The sequence below is a fragment of the Rattus norvegicus genome, chromosome 1 (genome assembly GCF_036323735.1).
Source record: "Rattus norvegicus strain BN/NHsdMcwi chromosome 1, GRCr8, whole genome shotgun sequence".
NCBI classification, from domain to species: Eukaryota; Metazoa; Chordata; class Mammalia; order Rodentia; family Muridae; genus Rattus; species Rattus norvegicus.
Genome location: NC_086019.1, coordinates 74,697,445 through 74,718,468, shown reverse-complemented (window position 1 = coordinate 74,718,468; position 21,024 = coordinate 74,697,445). Strand labels below are relative to the sequence as shown.

General features: G+C 46.5%; 1 protein-coding gene and 1 long non-coding RNA gene across 3 annotated transcripts in view; one reads left to right on the top strand and one right to left on the bottom strand.

The window, feature by feature from the left end:
* Cacng7 (calcium voltage-gated channel auxiliary subunit gamma 7) overlaps positions 1 to 2,986 on the top strand; it is a 31,187-nt gene extending 28,201 nt beyond the window's left edge. The window contains exons 5-6 of the mRNA NM_080695.2: positions 617 to 762; positions 1,433 to 2,986. Coding sequence (NP_542426.1) covers positions 617 to 762; positions 1,433 to 1,690 — 404 coding nt within the window. The 3' untranslated portion in view covers positions 1,691 to 2,986. The remainder of the gene's footprint in view (positions 1 to 616; positions 763 to 1,432) is intronic.
* The window catches only part of LOC103691003 (uncharacterized), a 43,184-nt gene that overhangs the window by 19,783 nt on the left and 2,377 nt on the right, over positions 1 to 21,024 (bottom strand). The window contains exon 2 of one of the 2 annotated variants that reach the window (XR_005498378.2): positions 10,156 to 10,253. This is a non-coding gene — a long non-coding RNA (uncharacterized LOC103691003). Of the gene's footprint in view, positions 1 to 4,503; positions 10,254 to 21,024 lie in introns of those variants that run through there. The other variant, XR_005498374.2, reaches the window with a different exon arrangement.

Below are 21,024 nucleotides of genomic sequence, written 5' to 3'. Positions count from 1 at the left end.
TAGAGCTCCTGCCTAGAATTCACCGGTTATGTATCAAGGCTCAGTGATAGAACTCTTCCCTAGATTCCACCAGTGTGCAGGCATGGCTCAGGTACAGCACTCCTTCATCGACTCCACCAGTGAGAGACTGGTGACATGGCTCAGTGGTAGAGTACCTTCCTAGGAGGGCCAGAAGCTGACTGACAGAATTCATTCTTGTCTTGATTCCACCAGTGAGGGGCTAGGCTGTGACTCAGCAAGTGCTTGCCTAGAATCCTCTGCTGAGAGGTTTCGTGTGTGTGTGTGTGTGTGTGTGTGTGTGTGTGTGTGTGTGTTGGGATGCTCTCAGTAATAGAGCATCTGCCTAGAATCCCAGTGAGAGGGCTGAGGGCATTGTGTGTGTGTGTGTGTGTGTGTGTGTGTGTGTGTGTGTGTGTGTGTGTTGGGATGCTCTCAGTAATAGAGCATCTGCTTAGAATCCCAGTGAGGGCTGAGGGCATTGTTCAGACAGAACTTGCATAGCGTTTTGGGGAGAATGTGCCAGGGTTAGTCCTAGATATAAGGCAGAGGGGAGAGGGAAGCACTGAGCGGTTGGGAATGCTCCCTTCTCATGGTCCTGGCATCCTTCTCCCCTCAGGCCTCTCCTTGGTGGTGGGCTTGGTTCTATACATCTCTAGCATCAACGATGAGGTCATGAACAGGCCCAGCAGCTCTGAGCAATACTTTCACTATCGCTACGGGTGGTCGTTTGCCTTCGCTGCTTCTTCCTTTCTTCTGAAAGAGGTGATGTATTGGGCCCAGACTGCCAGGTTGAAGGAGGAAGTGGGGCGGGTTCGGAGTGGGGGTGGTGGTCTTCGGGATATTCCAGCTTCTGGGAGTCTGGAGCAGATGGGGCTCTGAAGATAGGACATTTGGATTTGAGGAGAGAAAAAAAACCCCTGATGTCTTAGAGGTGGGAACCCTGGATTCTAGGGAAGGACTCCCCGCACAGAGGATGGCCTGATTGCTGTGCCCAGGAGAAAAAAGAATGCTGTGTGTTATGAGGAAGGTGGAGGGACTGTGGGTGCAATCTCTCGGTCTCAGAGGGGAAAGAGCCTAAGAGTTCTAGATCCTGGAGGTCTTGGGAGGGAGGAAGCTAAGGGAAACCTGTGGGTTAAGGTTTTGGAAGGAGGTGGGGAAGCCCTCGTTCCTGGGAAAGAACAGAGCTGGGGACCGATCTCTTTAAAGCTGGGAGTATTTGGCTGTGTGATTCCTGGTCCAGGCAGAAGAAGAGGCGGTGGGAGGGGGAGGTGCCTGCATTGTGAGGAAGGCGGGTTAGACTTTGGTTCTAACCCCTGGGTCTTGGGTTTTGCTGAGGTCTTGGGGATGATATGTAACTGTGACTCCTGAGCTCTGATAAAGAAGCTGGCAGGGTGGTTGCTGCCTCTGGGATTCTGACCGTGCCTTGCCACAGGGGGCCGGAGTCATGTCCGTGTACTTATTCACCAAGCGCTACGCGGAGGAGGAGATGTATCGCCCGCACCCGGCCTTCTACCGACCGCGTCTCAGCGACTGCTCCGACTACTCGGGCCAGTTTCTGCAACCCGAAGCGTGGCGTCGTGGCCGCAGCCCTTCCGACATTTCTAGCGACGTCTCCATCCAGATGACGCAAAATTACCCTCCGGCCATCAAGTACCCGGACCACCTCCACATCTCCACTTCACCGTGCTGAGACCGGAGTCCCTCTCTTTCCTCTTCCTCCCTCCCTTTTCCCGTGCCTCACCCATGAAGCCCCAATTCCTTAAGGGACTCTTGGCTGAGGGATGCTGTGCCATTTCCAAGCCCCTACCCATCATCCTCATTTCAACGGCTCCACCCTTTTTCCAAATCTCTCCTCGTTGATCCTTTATACTTCCAAATGATTCCTCCTCACCTCGCCCTCGTGAGCCTGTCCCCTTTCCCTTAGGTCCCTCCCCACCGGTTAATTCCAACCGCGTTTACTATCTTCTGGTGGCGTCTTGCACCTAGCTCCCCCGAACTCCACCGGACTCCCGCTTCCGGGTAGGGGTGCTGGGCAGGAGAGTGGGTGTGGCAGCCACTGGAATGCCCTGGAATTCCCACTCCATCCTCTCCTAGCACATCACCAGGTGCCCTGCAGGTCCCTGGTGGCAGCGAGTGGGGATAAGCTTGCTCTGCCCACAGGAATGTGACTATGACTGACATTTCCTCTCTTTTCTCCTCTGGAAAATGACCTTTCTTTCCTCTAATATTCTCCTTCTCTTCTTTCTTCCTCCTCCTCTCTTCTTTCTTTCCTTCCTTCCTCCTTCTCCTTCGTTCTCCTCCTCTTCCTCTGCCTTTTCCTCCCCCACCTCCTCTTCCCACTTCGTTTTTCCTCCTTCCACCTGCTCATCCAAAGCCCCTAGGTGCATCCAGCCTCTCACACCAAACAAGGATGGGACCCCAGGGTGGAGGGAGGTTCCCTCATGCTATCTCCACACCTGTGCCCGCCTCTTCCCCCTCGAGGTTCCGTCGGGGGAGGGAGAGGCAGTAGCGGGGGTTAACACCCCCCAAAACCTCTGTCTTCCATTTTCTGGTACTCCCTCTCATCCATGTCCCTCTTCCCATCTCAGATCCCCAACTCTGGCCTCTTTCAAGGGCCTGTCCGCCCCCTTGGACAGATTCGGGGGTGGGGGAGGTCGCCAGAAAACCGCCCATCCCACTCCCTTTATTAGGGGAGGAGGGGCGAGGTAGCACAGTGTTAACACACGGAACCAGATCGGCCCCGGGGTGGGGGGAGGGGGGCAGGGGAGGGACGGGGGCTTTTAGTTTGCATCTTAGGGGGGAGGGAGGGAGGGAGAACCGCAGCAGTTATAACCTGTCTTTACGCAGCGATTTTTAATGAGTCTGGGGGAGGGGGGAGGGAAGCAATAAGGGTGGGGAACCGGTGGGGTGGGGGGCCTGGCTCTGTTATTTACCGTGTATCATATGTAAATATCGACAGAAACTTCAATAAACTTTATTTCAAACACGTCTCTGCCTAACCAAGAGGAGGGGCTTGGAAGCAAGGGGCTGATGGTATCGGTTTCTCTTAAGAGTAAAATACTATAAGGGGAAAGTGACTAGATCTTGCCAGTTGTGGTGGTACATACCTTCAATCATAGTGCTAAGGAAAGAGAGGCAGACAGAACTCTGTGAGTTCTAGAACAGCGAAGACTACATAGTGATACCTTGTCTTCAGAAATAGTACATCACACAACTGGGTTTGTAATTCCAGACTTGGAAGACAGAGGCAGGAGGATTGCTGCAAGTTGTAGGCATATGTTACCACAGAGGAGGAGAGAACCCACTCCTGGTGTCATCACACATGAACACACATACATAGGTGGGCACGAGGTGCTTGAGATCCCTTCTCTCCCTCCCCTCTCCCTCCCCAGAATAAGAATAAAGCTAACAGCAACCCGGGGCTGCAGTGGTGCAAGCCCAGCACTCGGGAGGCAGAGGCAGGCGGACCTCTGAGTTCCAGGCCAGCCTGGCCTACAGAGCAAGTTCCAGGATAGGGAGGGCTACGCAGAGAAACGGTGTCTCAAAAAAAAAAAAATCAGTCAAACAAACAAAAACTAAGGACTGGGGATGCAAGTAGACTGCTTGAGTGATTCCTAGTATGCCCGAGACTCTGAGTGCCAGGCATGGTGGCATTTAGAAGGTGGAAGCAGAAGGACCAGGAGTTCAAGGTCATCATTGGCTGTGAAGAGAATCTAAGGGCTCTCTGAAAGGGCGGTGGGGAGTTATTGCAAAATTAAGGTATTTAGGTTATATTTAGGTTATTTAATTTAAGCATCACCTTATAATTCAGTTCCTGTATGAGGACAACAAATGACAAGGTTAAGGTCAATACAAAACCAAAAACAACCCAGATCTCTTGATGTTCCTCTGACTGCCTGGTTACCATTACCCACACTTCTCCGGCTGACTTTCTTCCCAGGACCCCCATTAAACTTACCAGTGAGGCAAATGACTCATTCAAAAAGCATTCAAACGAACTAACAGCCTTTGACTGGCACCAAGTCAGTCTGGCTCCCAAACCGGAGCTTCCTTCCCGGTTACAAGGTCACAGTGGGTTTCCTGCATGCTGGGACCTTTTGCTACATTGAGAAACAGCCGCAACCATTTATTGTACAGATACCATAAGGCAGATGCTGCCAAGCTGAACATGATCCCATTAGACACTCACAGTAGTTGGTATATAGGAGTTATCGCTGTCTGTACGGGGGAGGGAAGGAAGGGAGGCTCAAAATTGGATTCTAAGAGCTATGTCTCTACTATACTGAGAGACTGAAAACAGCCAAGATAAAATCTGAAAAATTTATAGCTGGGATCTCTCTCTCTCTCTCTCTCTCTCTCTCTCTCTCTCTCTCTCTCTCTCTCCCCCCCTCTCCCCTCTCCCTTCTCCCCTCTCCCCTCTCCCCCCTCTTCTCCCCCTCTCCCCTTCTCCTTCCTCCTCTTCCTCTCCCCCTTTCCCCCTCTCCCCCTCTCTCTCGAGTTCTCTAGGGAACCCTGTATGAAAAGCTAGAACTCTGAGTAAGAATCTCCAGCCCCTCACTGGGGGATTCTGGACAGGGGCTCTGCCACTGGGGGCAGATCCCCTGTGTCCTTAATAAGCTTAATCTGAAAAGCTATCGGGAAGGAAGTATGAGGTCTGTCTCTTGCTCTTTGCCTCATCTGTTTAACATCCCAAGGGGGCAATGATAATGGCCCTGCAACTATGACACCTGGGTCACAGCCACAGCCATACTGAGGGGACATTTTTAAAATTTATTCAGTCATTGTTTTTCTTCCTGTCCTGTGAGCTCAGTATTCCAATTAGCCCCATTTACAGGTGAAGAAACCCGAGGCATAGGGAGTTAAGTTTGCCCAGCTATTAACATGTAACTAACCAGTCCTGTCCCCAGGGTTTCCTTGATTCACAGTCAGTTAGCTGTTGCATCATCATCATCATCATAACCATAATAATAATAAGGGGGGCAATCGTGCCCCGGTGCACATGTGGAGGTCAGAGGACAGCTTTCAGGAATCTGTTCTCTCCTTTTATCACATGGGTTCCAGCGACTGAACCCAGGTTGTCAGCTTTGGTGGCAAGCTCCTTTACTCGCTGAGCCATCTTGCCATCCCCAGCTGCTACATTTTACCACTGCAGATTTTATGCAAACTCATGCTGTGACCTTGAGTGAGTTTTTTTTTCTTTCTTAATTTCTGAGGCTTTGGTTTCCTTTTCTATCTTAAAAAATAAAAATGAGGGTGATGGTTTAGAATGATTCCAAATCCCTCTGGAATAGAGAGGGTGACTTGGAGAGGTTCTCAGGAAAGAACTCCGATTCAGCAGGGTCAGACTCCGGGAGGGAGATTCATTCTGACTCATTTTCCATGATTCCAGGAATTTCTGAAGGTCAGGCTTGAGATTCGCAATGGCAAATACAGTTCGGCTTCTTTGTCGAGACTAATTGATTCCTAGTGGTGGCTTGGAACAGAGTATTAGAAGATCTCTGAGCATTTATTTGCTCAGTAGGAAGGGACGTCCCCATCTATTGGTGCTGTCTGCCTTGCCCATGGCATGGGTGGTGAAGATACAAGTGCTGGCTATTGATGACTGAACAGTGCACAGCAACCTGAAGCCGTGACATCTGTGTTCTCTTAAGAAAAACAAAGCTGGAAGGCTGTGGGGATGACTCAGTGGATAAGGGCTCTTGCTATCTAGACACGAGGACTTGAGTTCAAAATCCCAGCAAGAGCTGCACACGACCTCATGGGCCCGTAACTCCAGCATTGGGAAGGCCAGATAGGAGGCTTACTAGAGTTTTCTGGTTTCCAGCTCAGTGAGCCAGTGTTTCAAAAGGAATTCGGCAGAGACACCAATGTCCTCTTCTGGTTTTTCCTTGTGCACACGTGTGTTCATATCTATACATACACACAAGGGCATATGCCCTTACCCCCCAACCCCCACCAAAGAGTAAAGAAAGAAAAAGATAAAATCTTGAAAACTGAAAGTTCAGTCCACTCTTGTACCTTGGCAGGACCTGGAATCACCTAGAACCCAGGCCTCCTCCAAGCATGCTGTGAGGGACTATCTAAGTCGGATTAGTTTAGGTGGTGGTGGTGGGGGGTGTGGTCAGGTCTGTACAGCTTGACAGAGGCTAGAGCCATCTGAGAAGAGGAACCTTGATGGAGAAAGTACCTCCATTTGACTGGCTGGCAGGTAAGTCTGTTGGGCATTTTCTTGATCAGTGATTGGTACAGGAGGGCTCAGACTGCTGTGAGCAGTGACAGTGCTAGACAGGTGGTCGTGGGTTGTATCGGGAGGAAGGGTTAACAAGTCACGGAAAGGGAGCAGATGATCTGCAGTCTTCCTTAGGTCTTGCCTCTGCTCCTCCTTCAGTTCCTGCCCCGATTTCCCTCATGGGCTGTGCTGAGTAAGGTACCCTTCCCTCCCTCATTGCTTTTGGTCACGGTGTTCACCACAGCAGTAGAGAGCTAACTAGGACAGAAGATCCACCTTGAACAGGGGTGGTACCATGCAGGAGTCCTGATTTGAATAAACAGGGAGAGGCAGCAGAGTACCAGCATCTGTCTCTCTCTGCTTCCCGACTGGGAATGCAGTGCTCCAGCTCTGCCTCATGCTCCTCCCCTGAGAGTGCACTGTGCCCTCTCCAGTAGTCAAGACAGAGCTTCCCTCCTAAAGTTTCTTGTTGTCAGCTGTTTGGTCATGACAAGGGGGCCAAGAACTTATCCATCTCGTTTTATTTTTGATACGTTTTGCAGGCAGAGGGGAAAAAAAATCCTGTATTGAAAAGTTTTGTTTTAAAAACATTATTTGTGTGTGTGCATGAGGAGGTCAGGAGGGATCAAACTCAGGTCGTCAGGCTACACAGCAAGCACTTTTACCAAGAAACTCTCTTCCCGACCGGCTTAGTTAGGGTTACTAGTGTTGTGATGAGTCACCATGACCAAAGTAGCTTGGGGAGGAAAGGGTTTATTTCACTCACAATTCCATATTATAGCTTATTATCCAGGGCAGTGAGGGCAAGAACTCACACAGGGCAGGAACCCGGAGGCAGGAGCTGATGCAGAACCCGTGGAGGAAGGGTCCTACTTACTGGCTTGCTCCCCAGGGTTTGCCCAGCCTGCTTTTTTATAGAGCCCAGATATGGCATCACACACAATGGGCGGGGCCCTCCCCCATCAATCACTAAGAAAATTCCCTACAGGCTTACCTACAACTTGAACTTACAAAGCATTTTCTTTTGTTTTGTTTTGTTGTTCTGAGACAGGGTTTCTCTGTGTAGTCCTGGCTGTACTGGAACTTGCTTTGTAGATTAGGCTGGCCTCAAACTTACAGTGATCCACCTGCCTCTGCCTCTCCAGTACTGGGTTTAAAGGCATGCACCACCATGCTTGGCATACAGCATTTTCTTTCCTGCTTTTCTTTTCTTTTTATTTTTAAAGATTTATTTATTCTATGTATGTAGGTACACTGTCACTCTGTTCAGAAACACCAGAAGACGGCACAGGGTCACATTACCGATGGTTGTGAGCCACCATGTGGTTGCTGGGAATTGAACTTAGGACCTCTGAAAGAGCAGTCTGTGCTCTTAACTGCTGAGCCATCTTTCCAGCCCATAAAGCATTTTCTTAATCGAGGTTCCTTCCTCCCAGATGACTTTAGCTTGTGTCAAGTTGACATAAAACTAGCCAGCACACCTACCATTAGCAAGAACCTTTACCTGTCAAGCTATCTTCCTCCCTAGCCAAGTTTTTCAGAGGAATGCTGTGAGGTTTCTCATCAAAAGTAAACTAAGACATGCTGTTATTCAGAAACCTCTGCCCTCAAGGTACTACCAGAGTTCTGTTTGTTGTTGATTTTGTGTGTGTATGTGTGTGTGTGTGTGTGTGTGTGTGTGTGTGTGTGTGTGTGTTAGTCCCAGCTAAGGCTGACTTTGAACCAATCCTCTTTTCTTCACCTCCCGAGGGTTCCATGCCCTTCCACGTATGCTTATATGATGTGGGGGATTGAACCCAGGTCTTTGTGCATACTATGCAATCACTTTACCAACTGTGATCCATCGCCAACAGGTACTATGACTTTCAAACAGATCAATTGAGAAGTGCGCTGTGAGTCTTTGTCGGCGCAGGCATGTGTTTAAATGCACACACAGGTGGGCACAAAGCACGTATGTGTGCAATTTATGTAACAGCCATCACAGAAGGCACAGAGTTCTCCACCTTCCAACTACACATGTGGCATGGAGCCAGTTTCATATCAGTTACATAACCCTTCTTGACTGTTTTCCAAGGCCACTTAATAACAATAGTTTGCATAAATCAGTTGCATAATTTAGCAAGTGCTTCCTGTCACTGGCCACTTTGCTTTAAGTCATTTATGTTGTGCAAGCTGAGGAGGTTGGCACTTATTATCATCTCATTTTGTAAATGAGATCCGAGGGCATGGGGACATTAATTAACCTTCTCCTCGTCACACAGCTAGAAAATCGCTGAGCTAAAATGGAATCCTCGGAGTCCCTGAGCCTGTACTACTCACCCATGACTGGGTATGCCTTCATGTACAGGGAATTCACCTGTCTCTCTGTGACGGGTTTTCACACAGTGTCCTGCATCTTGTGTTATTTACAGAGGAGGCTCACACATTAGTGGTGCTTAAATTAGTGGTTGCTCTCTGGGACTTGTTTAAAGAACTCTAGGATTCAATCTGAAGGCAAGGGGATGGGATTATGGGTTCAAAGAGAAGTAAAGACAGGAGCTGAGCCTGGTAGCACACATCCATAACCCCAGCACTCAGGAAGTAGATGCTGGAGGATCAAGGAGTTCAAGGCCAGAGCTGTACTTGGAGTTTGAGGCTAGTTTGAGATAGATACTGTATCTAAACAAGCAAGCAAGCAAATAAACATAGCACGTGTGCACGCGCGCGCGCACACACAAACATACACACATACACACACACAAATCTTTTCTAAAATTTTAAGGAAGTAATAGATAAATAGATGACAGATAGACAAAATTAAATAGGGTCTGAATCGATTTATTTCCCCCTTATACGATTATTCCTTTATGGAACATAGAGTAGATCAGTAAGAAGATGATAGAAAGAACAAAGAAATGGAAGTCCAACTGAACTCAGACCTCACACATACTAGGCAAAGGCTCTACATCTGAATTAGATCTTTAGTCCTTTAAAAATTTTTATTTGGAGATACAGTCTCACTAATCTGAGCAGGCTTGGGGCTGGAGGGATGGCTCAGCAGTTAAGAGCACTGACTGTTCTTCCAGAGCTCCTGAGTTCAATTCCCAGCAACCACATGGTGGCTCACAACCATCTGTAATAGGTTCTGATGCCCTCTTCTGGTGTGTCTGAAGACAGCGGCAATGTACTCACATAAATACAATAAATAAATCCTTAAAAAAGAACTGAGCAGGCTTTCCTTGAACTCTCGCAGTAGCACAGGCTGGTCTCAAATGCACTATGGTTCTACACAGTCGTCCAAGCAGCTGGGCTGATGCACCTGCACTACCACACCGGCCCTTGCCTTTCTTCTATGTGGACAAAGGTTGCATAGATTTTATAATGCATCTGCATATGCTGCTTTTGTTTTGAAAGCCCCTAGAGATTTTTCACTAAAGTAAGTTGCTTATGTAAGCATGCTGTGGTCTAACTATTTACCAAGACAGTATCTCACTGTGGAGTGTAGGCTGCACCGAAACTTGTGGAATAGTCTAGCTGGTCTAGCTTCAAACTTGAAATCCTGAGACTGGAGAGACAGCTCGGCGGTTAAGAGTACCTGCTGCTTTTGCAAGAGACCAAGGTTTGCTTCCTAGCACGAACACAGTAGCTCATAAGTTCCAGCGAGATTTGGCCTGCTCTTCTAACTTGAGGGCACTAGGCACATACATGGTATACATATATGGCATATATAAGGCAAAACACTCATACATATAAAATAAATAAATTCAAAAAGTAAAAACTGGTAGACACTACCTGAGGAAGAACACCTGAGATTGTCCTCTGACTTCTACAAACATGTGAGCACATGTGTGTGCATGCATGCGTGCACACACACACACACACACACACACACACACACACAAATTCTCTGGGGCTTGAGAAATGGCTCTGTGGTTATGAGTGCTTACCGCTTGGTTATAAGGGCCAGAGTTGCGTCCTCAGCACCTACGTTGAGCAGCTCACAATCCTCTGAGGGATCTGACACCTCTTCTGGCTTCTGTGGACACTGGCACATAAATTAAACATGAAAATACACTTAGATGTGAATGTACACTCATACATGTACGTTGAATAAAAGTAAATATTTAAAAATACTCAAAAGGAGACTAGAGAGATGGCTCAGTGTTAAGACATTGGCTGCTCTTTCAGAGGGTCCGGGGTTTCATTTCCAGCACCCACCTGACAGCTCACAACCAAGAACTCAAGTTCCAGTGGATCTGACACTGTCACACAGACATATATGCAGGCTGAATACCAATGCATGTGTGCACGTGCCCAAGTGTACACACACACACAACACACACATACAACACACACACACAAAACACACACACACACACACACACACACACACACACACACACACACACAGGGTGTAGTGGGACACATCTTTAATCCTAGTGCTTGGGAGGCAGAGACAGGTGAATCTGTGAGTTCAAAGCCAGCCTGGACTACAGAGTGAATTCCAGCAAGGCCAAGGTTACACAGAGAAACCCTGTGTCGAAAAACCAAAAATCAAAATAAAAAAAATATCGAAGTTTTCGGGGATTGAGAGAGTTCAGCAGTTAAGAGTGCACACTGCTCTTCCAGAAGACTAAGTTGGGTTCCTGGCACCCATATTAGATGACTCACTTCACCACTTTGGGTCACCACTTAACCCTTTCCCGTAACTTCAACTCCAGGGGATCTGGTGCCCTCTTCTGGCCTCTTAGAACACTACACTTAACCTAGACAGACAAGCATATACCTAAATAATAATAGTTACTATAATAGTATAGTGACAAATAATGATAGATTGTTACATTAATATTATTTATAATACAACCGTTATTTATTAATTATATTTATTTTACTGTACTGATAAAGAACTATTTATAAATTATCATTATTGCTGTTGTTAAAGTGCCTAGAACCTGCTAGTGAGGGACTGAGAGCTTGTGGAGAGGCCGAGTACCAGGGCTCCGTATGTGGCTCAGTGGCAGGGCAACCACCAGGCATGCACAAGGTTATGGATCTGATTTCTGGCACCAAAAATGAAAAGAACTAAGAAAAGATAAGGAGGACCAGCCGCATGACTTTCTGACTTCTTATTGTCTTTACTCTCCGCCTCATCGCCAGATGACGTGACCGTTAAGCGGTTTCTTCTTTTAGGCAAGTGGCTCTCACTTTTAATGGTTAGGCATGACTCATTTACCTGCGATGTCCCTCTGCCTTTCCCATGACATCCTAGTGACATATCTATCATGCACTCATCAATCTACCTGTCTTCTGTCTACCTATCATCTATTATATCTATCATCTACTAATCAATTATCTAATAATTTTTAAACAAGACTCTTGCAACCTAGACTGGTCCCGCAGTCATCATGATTGGAAGGTTTTGAACGCCTAACGCTCTCACTTTTACCTGCCAAGTGCTAGGATTGTGGGGGGACCACCTCCATGCCTAGTTTATTCTGTGTTGGGGACCAAACCCAGGGCTTCATCATGCAAGGCAGTCACTCTTTTCCACACTCTAGCCCTTGGTTTTATTTATTTGTTTTTGTTAATACAGGTACAGCAGATCCCTCTGAGAATCAGTTAAAAGCTACGAACATCTAGTGTGTGGGGGGAATACCCATCCTCACAAAATTCAGTACAGAATTTCGGGAGTTTCATGGACATTCTCCCAGCTCTTCCAAAACTCTCTGCATATGTGGCTTTGAATCTCGGTTGTACAGAGTCCCATTCAGAGAAGGCTCGCTTAGGCAACCCGTCCCTTGCATAGATCAAGAGGTCCAGTGGGTAGGGAGTGAGGCATTGGCTCTGTTGCCTTGGAGACCAGGAGAAACAGCATGTAGAATGCAGACCACCTGACTCCCCAGAGCTGGGACATTTCCACTTCACCCTGAATAAGGACATTCTAGAAGCGCTGATCATCACCCTTTCCCTACGCAGTAGGAAGGAGAGCCTCGTAGCCACTTTCTGTTCCTCTCCAAAAACACAAAGGCCCCAGCTGTGGCTGATGACAAACACCTGGGGAGAGGATGCAAGCGACTGGAGGCTTCGGGTGATGGGAGGATAGAGCTGACACCACAGGGTAGAGACTACAGAGAACAGACCCACTCACTCCCCAACTTCATTCATTCGTTGATTCATTCATTTGCTCACCTATTCAGTATCGCTGGACAGAGGTCTCCCATCTACTGGCTGTAGAGGTGGGCCAAAGTGAACCAAATCTATTCCAGTCTTTGGTCAGCTTTGGTCAGCACTGACAGCAAGATAGATGCCCTATCCCCCCCCCACAGAGAGAGAGAGAGAGAGAGACAGAGAGAGAGAGAGAGAGAGAGAGAGAGAGAGAGAGAGAGAGAGAGCGCAACCACTAATAGTAGAGACAGTATAGGACAAGTTGGAAGCATAGACAGCCTACATACAGGCTGCAGAGGTCAGAGGTTTCCTGGAAGGAAGAGCACTGAAGATGTATCTCTCTTGACTTATTTATTTTACTTACTACGTATATAGTGTTATGTCTGCATGTATGCCTGCACATCAGAAGAGGGCACCAAATCTCATTGTAGACGGTTGTGAGCCACTATGTTATTGCTGGGAATTGAACTCAGAACCTCTGGGAAAATACCCAGTACTCTTAACCTCTGAGCCATCTCTCTAGCCTGGTGAATTAATCTCTCTCTCTCTCATATTTTAAAAGTTCTATCTATCTATCTATCTATCTATCTATCTATCTCTATCCATCTATCTATCTATCCATCCATCCATCCATCCATCCATCTATCTACCAGAGGGGAAGTGCACATGCCACCACGTGCCTGTGGAGATCAGAGGTGAACAACTTGTGAGAGTCAGTTCTCTTCTTTTCTTTATGTGCATGCTTGGGGCTTGAACTCAGATTGTCAGGCTTGGCGCCAAGAATAACTCCCTGCTAAGTCACCTCACTGGACCTTATTTTGTTCTTGAGACAAGGACTCATGTACCAGGCAGGCCTTGAACTCAAGTCAAGAATGACTTTGAATTCTTGACCCTCCTGCTTCTGTCTCTAGACTGAATTTCAGGCAATCACCCCTACACCCTGTTTTATTCGGTGCTGGGGATTGAACCCAAGACTTCATCCATGCTAGGCAAGCTCTCTAACCAAATGAGCTTATTTGCCAGCCCTGGTTTAAAAAAAAAAAAACAAAAACTTACCATTGTGTGTATGGCGTGTGTGTGAGTGTGTGTGTGTGTGTGTGTGTGTGTGTGTGTGTGTGTGTCGGGAGGGGTGCTTTTACCAAAGTGCATATGTCAAAGGACAACTTCGTGGAGTCCTTTCTCTCCCTCCAGCTCTCCATGGGCTCTGGGGATCCAACTCAGGCTTCTGGCATTTGTATCACCAGGCGACAATTGCTTTTATTGGCCAGACCATCTCACTGACTCCTGTTTGTTCAACAATTTAAAGTTAGACCTGGCCATTTTATTTTATGTCTGAATATTGTGCCTGCATGTATGTATACTGTGTACCATGGGTGTGCTTTGTTGCCATGGACATCAGAAGAGAGTATTGACTCCCTCAGAAATGCAATTACAGATGGTTGTGAACCACCATGTGGGTGCCGAGAATTGAACCTATGTCCACTACAAAGGCAATAGGTGTTCTTAACCACTGAGAAGTGTCTCCATCTCCTGTACGTTTTTGAGACGTGGTCTTATATAACCCATCGAATTTACTACTCAATCAATGCTAGCCTTAAATTCCTTTTCCTTATGCCTCACCTTCCAAAGTTCTGAGATTAAAGGTGTGTACCACCATAGAAACAGGAGGTTAAATCTGTCCGTTTTCCTTTCTTTCGTTTGCTCCTTCATTCGTTTGTTCGTTTGTTTTGAGACAGAGTTTCTCTCTGTGGCCCTGGCTGTCCTGGAACTCACTCTGTAGACCAGGCTGGCCTCGAACTCAGACATCCACCTATCCCTACCTTCTGAGTGCTGGGATTAAAGGCAAGGGCAACCACACTTAGCTAAAGTCAAATCTTTTAAGAGCTGATGGAAGGGAGGCTAGAGATAAATCCGTGGTTAAGAGCACTTTCTGTTCTTCCTGAGGACCTGAGTTTGGTTCAAGATTGCCTTCAGATCCAAGAGATCCAATGCCATCTTCTGGCCTCTGAAGGAAACTGCACTCAGAGGCGACTGCACTTACCCCACCCCTATAAACACCTATGTATAAATTTACAAACACAATACTTTTTGAAAGACTGATGGAAGGGTCAAAGCCATGGCTCAGCGTGTCAAGGTGCTTATCCCTGCAACTCCTGACCCGAATTTGCTCCTTGGAACTCACACAGTGGGGAACACGGGCTCCTGAAATTTGTCCTCTGACCTCCACAGTGGCAACAGGGCATGCACAGACAACACACATGCCATTAATTAATTAATTAATTAATTAATCACTGTTTGAAAATGAAACAACAAAAGGAGTGCACAGAGGCTTGTAGCTGAGCAGGGCAGGTGGGCGACTGCAGTGTAAGGACGCAGCAGAGGGAATATCTGTCATGGAGGCTGACGGTCTTGTGCCACAGACTCAGCTAAGGAGGATGACAGGGAGCCTGGAGAAGTTTAAGAGGGAGAAGGACAAGGACAGGGCCAGCTGTGATACTGCTCAGAGTCTTTGGGGATTATGGAAGGGAAAGGTGAGAGGTGAGTGGGATGGGCTGGCAGGAAAGACTAAGGAAGGCTGGGCAGAGGGAACAGAATGGAAAGGAAAGGGTATCTACACAGGAGACCAGATAGGACTGACCTGTGGCCTGACTGCCGAGATAGGAAACTTCAAGGCAGCATTAATGCAGCACTGGATGAGCAGCATGTGTGACCTTCATAGCAGGGACGCTTTACAGGGTATATTAGTCATCCGTCAAGATAGCAGAAGGTCTATGGCTTAAAACAACACATACTGATCAGCTTGTAACTTCTGTGGATCAGGGTCGAGCAGGATGCATCTGAATCTGCCCAAAGTCTCTGAGACCTGAAACCATGTATTGGCTTGTTCTTATCTGGAGCTTAGGCTGGGAGAGATTGACAAATGCCTGAAAGCTGTACAGAATTCACTGTCCTGTAGTCAGAAGAAGTTCCTTGTTCTCTTGCTGCCAATCAAAATGCTCAGTATCATAGCCTTCTCTACAGTATGATTGTGTGTGTGTGTGTGTGAGAGAGAGAGAGAGGGGGGGGAGAGAGAGAGAGAGAGAGAGAGAGAGAGAGAGAGAGAGAGAGAGAAGAGAAGAGAAGGGGCAGGGGAGGAGAGGGAGAGAGGGAGAGGGGAGAGGGAGAGAGAATGTGGGTGTGCATGCAGAGATCAGAAGGCAACTCTAAGGAGTTGTTTCTTTCTCTCTGCTGTGAGTTCCTGGACTCATCGTGTGGTCAGGCTTTTACAGCAAGTGCTTTTACAAGCTGAGTCATTTTGACAGTCCATCCACCTTCTTGTTGAGACAGGATCTCTCTTGTTGTGTATTCCAGGTTAAGTGGTCTGTGAACGTCTGACCAGTGCTTCTGTTTCAGCATAGGAGTGCTGGGATTACAGGTGTGAGCCACCACATCTGACTTTTTCCATGGGTTCTGAGGAGTGGACTGAGGTCATCAGTAGTTCATAGCAAATGTGTTTACCTGGTAAACTTTGGCCCTTTTCATTTGCTTTTTCAAAAATATTAGAGGGACTGGGAATGTGGTTCAGTAGGTAGAGTATTTGTGGAGTGTGTGTGCACAAAATCGTGAGTTCGACATGAAACTCAAGACGGATGATCAAAATGTGAATGCTTCACTCCTTCTTTAAAAGGGGAACAAGAATACCCTTGGCAGGGAATAGAAGGCAAAGATTAAAACAGACACAGAAGGAACACCCATTCAGAGCCTGCCCCACATGTGGCCCATGCATATACAGTCATCCAATTAGACAAGATGGATGAAGCAAAGAAGTGCAGGCCGACAGGAACCGCATGTAGATCTTTCCTGAGAGACACAGCCAGAATACAGCAAATACAGAGGCGAATGCCAGCAGCAAACCACTGAACTGAGAACGGGACCCCCATTGAAGGAATCAGAGAAAGGACTGGAAGATTTTGAAGGGGCTCGAGACCCCATATGAACAACAATGCCAAGCAACCAGAGCTTCCAGGGACTAAGCCACTACCTAAAGACTATACATGGACTGACCCTGGACTCTGACCTCATAGGTAGCAATGAATATCCCAGTAAGAGCACCAGTGGAAGGGGAAGCCCTGGGTCCTGCTAAGACTGAACCCCCAGTGAACGTGATTGTTGGAGGGAGGGCGGCAATGGGGGGAGGATGGGGAGGGGAACACCCATAAAGAAGGGGGGGGAGGGATTAGGGGGATGTTTGCCCGGAAACCAGGAAAGGGAATAACACTCGAAATGTAAATAAGAAATACTCAAGTTAAAAAATAAAATAAAATAAAAAATAAATTAAAAAAAAAGAAAATGTAGGGCTAAGGACATAGTCAATAGGGAAAATCAGCAACCAAAAGATTGGGATTTTTTTTTTTTTTACTAAAAAAAAAATAAATAAATAAAAATCGTGAGTTCGATCCAGGGCATCATAGGTATATGATGGTGCACACCAGTAATGGCAACATTCAAGAGGTAGAGGCAGGAGGATCATGAGTTCAAGGCTTGCCTTCCCTACACAGAAAGTTCAAGGGAAGCTTAGGCTATATGAGACCCTGTCTTTAGAAAAGAAAATAAGCCAAGTGGTGGTGGTGTAGGCCTTTAATCCCAGCCTAGTCTACAGAGCAAGTTCCAGGACAGCCAGAACTACAGAGAGTCCCTCTCTATATATCTATATCTTATCTATATCTATACCTATATATGACAAAATAAATCAATAGGACAAAATTGCAGCATACAGATTGGGAAAGGATCTTCTCCAACCTTACATCTGACAGAAGGAAAATATCCAAAATTTATAAAGAACTCAAGAAGTGGGGGCTGGAGAGAGGGCTCAGTGGTTAAGAACATTGACTGCTCTTCCAGAGGTCCTGAGTTCAATTCCCAGCAACCACATGGTGGCTCACAAACATCTGTAATGAAATCCGATGCCCTCTTCTGGTGTGTCTGAAGACAGCTACTGTTTACTCACAATAAATAAATAAATCTTTAAGAAAGAAAGAAGTCAAGAAACCCCCAAGCCCCAAATAACCCAATTAAAAATGGGGTACAGAGCTAAACAGACGATTCTCAGTAGAGGCTGAGAAACATTTTTAAAACTGTTCAAAGTCCATAGTCATCAAGGAAATGCAAATCAAAACAACTCTGAGATTCCATCTCACACCCATCAGAATGGCTAAGATCAAAAACATCAAGTAATAACACATGCTGATGAGGGTGTGGGGCCAAGGGCACACTCCTCCATTGCTGGTGGGAGTGCAGACTTGTACAACCACTTTGGAAATCAATTTGGTGGTGTCTCAGAAAACTGGGAATAGTTCTACTTCAAGACCCAGCTTACGACTCCTGGGCATATACCCAAAAGATGCTCCAACATCTCACAAAGATACTTGGTCAACTCTGTTCATAGCAGCCTTATTTATAATAGCTAGAAACTGGAAGCAACCCATATGTCAACTGAAGAATGGATAAAGAAAATGTGTCACATCTACACAATGGAGTACTACTATTCAGCTATGAAAAACAAAGGCATCATGAATTTTGCAGGCAAATGGATGGAACTTGAGAATATCATCTTGAGTGAGGTAACCCAGACCCAAAATGTGTACTCGCTTATAAGTGAATATTAACAAGATACAGGATACCCATGCTGCACTACATAGACACAAAGAAGCTAAATAAGAAGGAAGGCACAAACAAGGATGCTTGACTCTCACTGGAGGGAAGAATAAAATAGTCATAAGAGGCAGATGGAGGGAGAGAGCTGGATGGGGATGGGGATGGGGATGGGGATGGGGATGGGGATGGGGATGGGGATGGGGATGGGGATGGGGATGGGGATGGGGATGGGGATGGGGATGGGGATAGGGATGGGGATGGGGATGGAGGGTTTGGTATCAGGAGTAAAGAGGGACAGGAGAGAGGGCCAGATGGCCATGAGAATGAATGGAAATCTGCAACTGACAGGGGTTAGAGAGTGGGAAGGTGGGTGACATCTCCAGGATATGACAGAGGCCTGGGATAAGGGAAGCACCCAAGAATTAATGGAGGAGACCTCAGCTGTAAATCACACAGCATTGGGGACATGGAACCCGAAGAGGCCACCTCCTATAGCCAGGCAAGAACCACATCCAAAATTTACTTTGGCTACAAGAAATGCAGGGATGGGGGATAGAGCAGAGACAGAGAGAATGGCTAACCAATAACCAGAACAACTTGAGACCCATCTCTTGGTCAAGCACCAATGCCTAACACTATTGACGATATCTGTTGTGCTTGTAGACAGGAGCGTGTTGTCCTCTGAGAGGTTCCACCCAGCAGCTGACTCAGACTGATGCAGACACCCACAGTCAAACAGTGGATGGAGCTTGGGGAATCTTATGGAAGAATAGGAGGAAGGACTGTGGGCCCTGAAGGGGATAGGAACTCCACAGGAAAACCAGCAGAATCAACTAACCTGGACTGTTGGGGCTCTTGGAGTCTGAACCACAAACCAAAAAGCATACATGGGCTGGACCTAGGCCTCCCCTCACATATGTAGCAGATGTGCAGCTTGGTCTTCATGTGGGTCCTGAAAACTAGAGGTGGGGCTATGACCAAAGCTCTTGCCTGTCTGTGGGAAATGTTCTAGCCGGGCTGCCGTGTCTGGCCTCAGTGGGAGAGGATGCGCCTAGCCTTGCACAGACTTGATGTGCCAGGGTGGTGGGAAACCCAGGGGTGCCACCCCACCCGCTTAGAGGAGAAGGGGGGATGAGAGGAAGGATTGTGGGAAGGTGTGGCCAGGAGGGGGCAATGAGCAGGATGTAAAGTGAATAAAAAAAGATATATAGCTATTTAATAAAAAATCCAGCCAAAGAAAACCAGCTTCTGTAAATCTGTAAATACATAAAGAAATGAAAATAAATAACGAATATGAAATGTGCTGTCTTTAGTCACTAGAATAACAAATGATTTAATTACATATTATTTAACACATAACCTATATAGATAATGCATCATGTAGACGTATCCAAAGATAGTTATTACTTAGAAATGTCAGGAAAAGGAAAAGTCAGAAAAATGGTTTTCTCTTGAGACAGGGTCTCACTATGTAGTCCTGACCGGCCAGGATTTCTCACACACAGATTCTTCCTGCCTCTGCCTTGAGTGCTACAGGCCCCAGGAGGAGACATGATTTAAAACAATGACAAAGACAGAGACGGTTCTGTGCTTAAGACTGCCTGCTATTGGAGTTGGGGATTTAGCTCAGTGGTAGAGTGCTTGCCTAGGAAGCGCAAGGCCCTGGGTTTGGTCCCCAGCTCCAAAAAAAAGAACCAAAAAAAAAAAAAAAAAAAAAAAAAAAAAAAAAAAGAGTGCCTGCTACACAATCCTAACCATCACAGTTTGATGTCTCATCCAGTTGGGCATACTGCAAACTTCTGTAATCTCAGCTCCAAGATGAGTAGAGACTGGAGGGTCTCTAAAGCTTTGCTTCCGGAGAAAGGTAAGCCTCGGTTTAGGTACAGGGAGGGAGAGACCCTGCCTCAAAGGAATAGATAGTGATAGATGACACCTAATACCCCTTTTTGATGTTCGCTCTTGCACAGGCATGTACACATAGTTTCGACACACACACACACACACACACACACACACAATGGAGTTGGAGAAATGGCTCAGTGGTTTAGAGTAATTGGTGCTTCTGCAGAGAATCCAGGTTCAATCCCCAGCACCCAAATAGTGACTCACAACCATCTGTACCTCAAATTCCAAAGGTCAGACTCCCTCTTCTGATCTCTTCCAGGACCAGGCACACATGTGGTGTGCATACATAGTTGCAAGCCAAACATCCATATGTATAACTCTAGTATATAACTCTAAAACACTAACCACAACAAATCCCCACTAGTAGCTCTTTTCCATAAGGAATAGGACTTAGGGTAGAATTGGCAAATTGTTTTTCTTGAAACCCCTCATGTACTATTTAGTTCTTTTTTTTCCTTTAAAAAGTAGTTACTAGCAACATTGTTTTATTTAGAAAATTAATTTTAATTTAAAATAAAAAAATGTTGGTACTCCCACCCCTAGTGGCTATTTTATGTGAATATTTCTCAACTGTAGCTGATTTTTATCTTGAAAGGGGCTCCGGGTAGTGTCTGAAGACTTTGGTTATTACAATTAGAGAGATGTTGCTGATTTTAGTGGGTGCCAGTCAGAGTTAACACACAATCTCCCACAATGTGAAATACATCCCTCAACGAAGCCACACCTGGTGTTGATGTCAGTCACATCAGGGCTAGGAAACTCTGGCTTGACTTCATTATCTGATACCCAATGTTGATGTCACCTGACATCACTTCCTAGCTATGTGACACGCTTCTCTTTCTCGCCTTCAGTTTTTACATCTATAAAATGGGAGCTAAGCTAGACATGAGGATGCATGCCTGAAATCCCAGCACTTGAGCGGCTCAAGAAGGAAAGCTGATATAAGTAAAATAAATACAATATAATTAATTAATTAATAATAAAGCAATTAAAAACTAAGTATGGTGTTGTATACCCATAATCCCAAAGTCTTGGAGATAGAGACCAGAAGATCAGAAGTTCAGGCTCATCTTTGGCTGCACAGTGAACTCCTGGCCTGCTTGGGACACAGG